The sequence below is a fragment of the Apodemus sylvaticus genome, chromosome 4, assembly GCF_947179515.1.
Source record: "Apodemus sylvaticus chromosome 4, mApoSyl1.1, whole genome shotgun sequence".
In the NCBI taxonomy this organism is placed as follows: domain Eukaryota; kingdom Metazoa; phylum Chordata; class Mammalia; order Rodentia; family Muridae; genus Apodemus; species Apodemus sylvaticus.
The window spans coordinates 117,201,547-117,208,180 of NC_067475.1; the positions used below are offsets into that span (position 1 = coordinate 117,201,547).

The 6,634-nt window shown below is 44.6% G+C and overlaps 1 protein-coding gene across 1 annotated transcript; it reads right to left on the reverse strand.

Moving 5' to 3' along the window:
* Nucleotides 1-5,170: 5,170 nt before the first annotated feature.
* LOC127682362 (60S ribosomal protein L34-like) lies at nucleotides 5,171-5,595 on the reverse strand. Its single transcript, XM_052178731.1, has one exon. It carries the CDS (start codon nucleotides 5,557-5,559, stop codon nucleotides 5,206-5,208), a length of 354 nt encoding a protein of 117 aa, XP_052034691.1. The 5' UTR covers nucleotides 5,560-5,595; the 3' UTR covers nucleotides 5,171-5,205.
* Between the last annotated feature and the right edge of the window lie 1,039 nt (nucleotides 5,596-6,634).

Here is a 6,634-nt window from a genome sequence, read left to right on the forward strand (position 1 = left end):
TGTCCTTCACGTGGACCCACGAAGCGCAGCAGACCCTAAGGGAAGACAGACCACTAACATTATTTTCCATGTCCCTTCAGGTTACCAAGAATAGCCAAATGTCCCACTTGATTCCCGCAGCAGTCCAGCCATCTCCACAGCTTGTTTGTGTCCACCCCCCCACTCCTGTCCCCCCTCCCCCACTCCTGGTGCAGACCTGGGGTTCCTCGAGATGAAGGGCTGGCCTGCCAAGGAGAAGGGCAGGTTTCTCCTCAGGTTTCCTGATCTGAGGGACTGAACGGCTGGCAATGGTAGCAAAGAGACTTCGGTTGGACTAGTTCTAGAGAATGGCTGGGTACTACCCAGAAGGCTTTGCTCCTGGCTGTGGCCCATCTGAACTGATTTCCCTGATCTGAAGACTCAATACTTCCAAGGACATTTACCATTTTATCTATTTTTCTTTTTTTATGTGCATGAGTGTTCTGCCTGCATGTTGGCCTGTGCACTGAGTGTGTGACTGTGGCCCGTGGAGGTCAGAAGGTGTCCTGGAACTGAGGTATAGATGTTTGTGAGCCATCATGTGGGTGCTGGGACCCAAATACTGGTCCTCTGCAAAGACAAGGAGTGCCCTTAACTACTAAGCAATCTTTCCAGCCCACTGTTTTGTCAACTCTATGATGTCCATTTTCCACATTAAAAAAAAAAAATCTCTGAGTAGCTGCTAAAATCAGTGACTAATTTTTTGTTTTTTGAGACAGAATCTCATGTGACCTTCATTGGCCTTGAATTTACAACGTACTTAGCGTGAACCTGAACTTCTGACCTTTCCCTGTCTGTTTCCTTGAGTGCTGAGATTCCAGGCCTGAGCCATCATGCCTAGTTTATGTCACGCTGAGGACAGAGCTCAGCTCTGTGCACACCAGGCCAGCACTCCACCCAGTAAACTATGGTCCCAGCCTTTAACGACATAATGTTTAATTTCAGGGCTCTGTGACTTATAAAATGATGGGGTGTGTGACAAGTGATGCTGTCTTAGCTTCAGTGACAAACAATGACACCTCACTCGTCAGTCCCTTTGGGTTCTGCCATGACAAAATGTCACAGACTGGGTGGCTTAAATAGCAAAAACCATTTTCACAACCTGGCATCTAAAATATAAGATTAAGCTTCCAGATGACTTTGTTTCTGGTGAGGATCCCTTTCCTGGCACATGGATGGCCTGTCCTCGCGGTGTCGTCAATACCCCACCCCACCCCATACCCCACCTGGTGCCTTGTGGTATGTGTGTGTGTGTGTGTGTGTGTGTGTGTGTGTAGCAAGATTTTTACAAAGTTTCTAAGTATGTGGATACGCTCCTGGAGGAGGTAAGGGTGTGCAGTGTGTGAATTTGGGGGACATGCAGTCAATCATTTTAACTGTGTTTGAAATCATAGGATACAAACAAAACGGAAACTGAAGCTGGCTGGATCAACATGACTGAACTCTAGAAAACCTTTGAAAATTCTACCTGGTTTTCAAAAGGATAGTGTGTGAACCAGGGCTGTTTGCCAGAGAAGGCGAGGCATTTGTAATGCCCCATGGTCTCAACAAACCTGTACTGCTGTCACTTCCAGAATGGCCTTTGCTTTTCTTACGTTTAATTCATCATTTGCACCAGGGATCCGGGAGACTCCGCAGCCTTCGGTGCACAGCCCGACAGGAGAGAGCGATCTCCCAGCAGCGATTTCATTTCTGAGTGCAGAGGTGAGACCTCCACCTTCTCTCTGGAGGGAAACAGCTAGGAGCACACAGGGCCTAAGATCAGTGGAGCAGCTGGGACGGAAGTCTTCCTGCTGCCATTTGCACCGCCATGTTTCTCTATATACTTCTTCAATTTTATCAGAAATATTTTCCATGTAAATATTCAAGTTTATCAGAAAATGTTTATAATTCCACTTTCAATTAACTTAGGAATACTTTTATGTCTACCATTATTACATCTATATAAAATTTTCTATGATAATCTTCAATTCTAACATGTTTAAAATTTTTAACACCTAAATTTTTTTTACAATTTTATCAGAAATATTTTCCATGTAAATCTTCAATTCTATCATAAAATATTTCTATTTCATATTTCAATTAATTTGGCAATGTTTTACATGTCTACCACTTTATTCTTTAATTTTCCATGAAAATTGTCAATTTTAATGTGTTTTTCTATGTATCTCTTCTAGTTTATCTGAAATATTTTTCATGTAAATCTTTAATTTTATCATAAAATGTTTTTACTTCCCTTTTCAATAAAAAATAATTCATTAAAAAATTAAAATTGCTGGATGGTAGTGGCACACACATTTAATCCCAGCACTTGGGAGGCAGAGGTAGGCGAATTTCTGAGTTCAAGGCCAGTCTTGTCTACAGAGTGGGTTCCAGGACAGCCAGGGCTACGCAGAGAAACCTTGTCTTGAAAAAACCAAAACAAACAAAAAACAAAAAAAAATCCCCAACATTTTTGTTTGTTTATTTATTTGTGTGTGAGTGTGTTCATGTGGAGGGCAGAGGGCAGGTTGCAGGAATCAGTTCTCCCTTCTACAGTGTGGGCTCCAGCGATCAAACTCAAGTGTCAAGATTCGGGTAAACATCTTTACCTAAAGGTCATCTTCCCCACAGTTACTCCTCTTTTTAAGCCACAAGAGACACTATAACACTCAACTATTAGGCTACATTGTATTATCTTTTCTGTTTATTTTACCACAGTGTGGTCCAGGATGAAGCAAATTTATACAAATCTAATAATTCTCCTGCACTACTAATACCTATCTTCATCACCAAAATAAATGTTCATGCGATTACCATGAACAAGAGGCACCGAATTCTACTGTTAGGATTTCCAACATTTATCTTGTGTTTGACTTTTAACATTCCTTATTTTGGATTGTGGCAGGTCACTTCAAATTCAGCCTTAGAGGGATGTGAGTGTAGAATGGTCTCCTTTTACTCGGTTCCTAAAGGAAACGAAAGTTTCTTCCTCTTCCTCACAGGTCAAGGGGAGCCCTGCCTTTGAAAGACTTTTGTGGACAAATGACAGGTGCTCATGGCCCTGGTTCCCGCCCTGGGCTGATGGATCTGTCTGTGAGCTCTAGCTGGTCATGCGTGAGCCTGGGAGATGCGTCAGTGGTGGGGACTCGGGGGACTCATGGAAGGGTTTGGGGCGGGGGTGGAGAAGCTGAACGTGTGAGGTTAGAAGCTGAGCACTGTAAGGAGAGCCACATTCCGCGCCTTAACATTATCCCGGTGCTAGGAACACTGGGTTACTGACTGCTTGGTGGTGTTGCTTTTTGCAGTTTTTAAATTAAGATAAAAGCAAGAGTAGATGTCTAGATATATCTGCTGTGAAAGGATTAGTTAGGAGCGTGAAAGGGGGAGTGGGGAGCCCTGTCTTGATGGGACTGCAATCGAGGTAACTCACTACTGTTGACCAGTCAAGATGGCTGACTTTTTGTGCTTCTATCTATCTATCTATCTATCTATCTATCTATCTATCTATCTATCTATCTATGTCAATTTGACATAGGTTAGAGCCATTTGAAAGGAGAGAACCTCAATTGGGAAAGTTCCTTTGCTCTGTAAGCAAGTCTGTGGCAGCAACACTTAGATCTGAGGGCCTTTGTGTGCCTGTGGCCTAGGGAGCAAGCTGTAAGAAGCTTCCCCGGGTGGTTCCTGCCTCACCCTGCTGCCCTGTCCCAGCTCTTGTCTTGGCTCCCCTCAGTGATGGACCGTGGTTAGAACACAGAAGCCAAACAAACCCTTGCCTTCCAAAGCTGTTTTTGGCCAGAATGCTTAATTTTGTCAGAGAGGCAAACTGGGACATGTTTATTTATGGTGTGTTGTGTATGCACTTGCTATAGTATATATGTGGGGGTCCGAAGGCAGCTTGTGGGAGGCTGGTCTTTCTTCTACCACATGGGCCCAGGGGATCAAACTCAGACTATCAGGCTAGGTGACAAGCCATCGTACTTGTCTTTCTCTCTCCCTTCCTCCCCACATCTCTCTTTTGTTTTTTCTTTCCTTTTCCTTCCTCCTTCCTTCCTTCTTCCTTCCTTTCTTCCTTTTTCTTTATTTCTTTTTTCCTTTCTTCCTTCTTTCCTTCCTTCTTTTTTCTTTCTTTCCTTTCTTTTCCTTCCTTTCTTCCCTTCCTTCCTTCCTTCCTTCCTTCCTTCCTTCCTTCCTTCCTTCCTTCCTTCCTTCCTTCTCTTCTTTTTTAGAGACAAGGTCTATCTATGTAGCTCAGGCTGGCTCATATTCCTGATTCTCCTCTTCAGCCTCTCAAACACTGGGGTGATAGGAAGTGCCTTCACGCCTGGTTCATGCTGGGCTGTCCCCACTGGCCTCACCTTGGCTGGGATCTCTGGACTCCTCTCTCTAAGTCCTGTCTTGCCCACCCTCACCTCCTTCCCTTACAGCAGACAGAGATGAACCAGGCGCCTTAGGGGTCTTGGGTGTTGGGAGTTGTTGCTGAGCAGCAGCCGGACGTAGGTGCTTCCTGGAGGAGGTCATTTGTCTTTCCCTCCCTGGTATTGATTTATATTCAGTGTTTTGTTTTGTGCAGGCTGTTGAATTAGGCATGGTGGTGGTGTGTGTCTGCAGTTCCAGCACTAGGTTAGGTGGAGGCAGGAGGATCAGGAGTTTGAGGTCATCCTCAGGTATACGGTGAATTTAGGGCCAGCCTATGACATGAGACTCAGTATTAAAAAACAAGCAAACAAACAACAATAGAATGGGATTACTGTTTGAGGGAAGACAAAAGGACACAGAAGAAGGACCTCATATGTGTGAGTTTTCTAAGCCTGGAAGAGGCACTCACTGTTTATGCCCAGGGTGTACTGGGAGTAATCACCCAGCGTCATGGATCTATGGAAGGGCCGGGAACGTGGTCCACAGGTTGGCTGCTGTCTGCCCTGTTATATCACTGTCACAGGGCCGGGTAGAGAGAATGGACTTGGGGGGAATCAGTTATCTTTGATTCATTGAGTCTGTATGACTTTACTTCTGTGGAATTGGGTGGAGGACTGACGTGGTGTTAGATCTTGCATTTGGGGCTATGTTTAGGGTCCTTCTCCAGTATCAGTAAATTGCTACCATGATTGGAAAACTCATGTCAGTGCCTCTAGGTTTTTTTTTTTTTTTTTTTTTTTTTTTTTTTTGTAGACCAAGTCTTGATTTTTATTACTTAAAAAGCTGCATTTATTTTGCTTTCTGACTCTGAGCTTGTGTCTTCAACACTTTCACCACGATCTTCTGCTCCTCAATAAGGAAAGCCCGCTTGATCCTGTCACGGACACACTTGGCACACACGGAGCCACCATAGGCCCTGCTGACGTGCTTCTTTGTCTTAGACAATCTCATAAGGACTTTGGGTCTCATAGCACGAACCCCTCGCAGTCGGCCTGGGCACACGCCACATGCCGATTTAGGTTCCTTCCCAACCTTCTTGGTGTAAAGGTAAACAATCCTGTTGCCAGGGGTTCGAGACAGCCTAGTTTTGTTAGAGGCTATATTGTAGGAGAGCCTACGACAGTATGTCAATCGCTGGACCATCCTGAGTGCCTCTGAGCACCGTCCCCGGAAGAGGAAAAGGACTAGGTATTTTTGTTTTAAGATTTATTTATTTATTTTATACACTACAGCTGTCTTCATACACACCAGAAGAGGGTGTCAGATCTCATTACAGATGGTTGTGAACCACCATGTGGTTGCTGGGATTTGAACTCAGGACCTTCCGAAGAGCAGTCAATGTTTAACCACTGAGCCATCTCTCCAGCCCCAACCCCTAAGGATTTTTTTTGGACCCACTAATTTCCCTCTGTATGCAGCTTCCACATCTGTGGATCCAGTGAACAACATGGACGTATTTGACCAGGTATTTGTGTTCATCTGTGCCTTAGTCAGGGTTCGTATTCCTTCATAAAACATCACGACCAAGCAGCAAGTTGGGGAGGAAAGGGTTTATTGAGCTTACACTCCCACATTGCTGTTCATCACCAAAGGAAGTTCCAGGACTGGAACTCAAGCAGGTCAGGAAGCAGGAACTGATGCAGAAGCCATGGAGAGATGGCTTGCTTCCCCTGGCTTGCTCAGCCTGCTCTCTTATAGAACCCAAGACACCCACAATGGGCTCCCCACCTTGATCACTAATTGAGAAAATGCTTTACACCTACCTGGATCTCATGGAGGCACTTCCCCAACTGAAGCTCCTTTCTCTGTGATAACTCCAGTCTGTGTCAACTTGACACACAGAACCAGCCAGTACAATCTGTATAGTTTCCTTTCCTTATTACTTCTGAAATCATAGAGCATAACAACTCATGTAGAATTTACATTATGTTATGTATTATAAGCAATCTAGACATGAGTTAAAGAGCCCAGGCTGTGGCCTGGAGAGATGGTTCCGTGGTTAAGGACACCGGTGGCTTTCCCAGTGAAGCTGGATTCAGCTCCCAGCACCCACAGGGCTGCTCCCAGTTATCTCTAACTCTAGTTCCATGGGATCTGATACATTATTCCAGCTCTAGGAGCTCTGGGCACATGTGTGGCACACAGACATACCTGTAGGCAAAGCACCCACATACATAAAATGAAAATAAATCTTAAAAAAAAAGAACACAGTTGGATG

Bases quoted from the DNA above. Each gene is read 5' to 3' on its own strand.
- LOC127682362 (XM_052178731.1), bottom strand. From the start codon at position 5,559: ATGGTCCAGCGATTGACATACTGTCGTAGGCTCTCCTACAATATAGCC.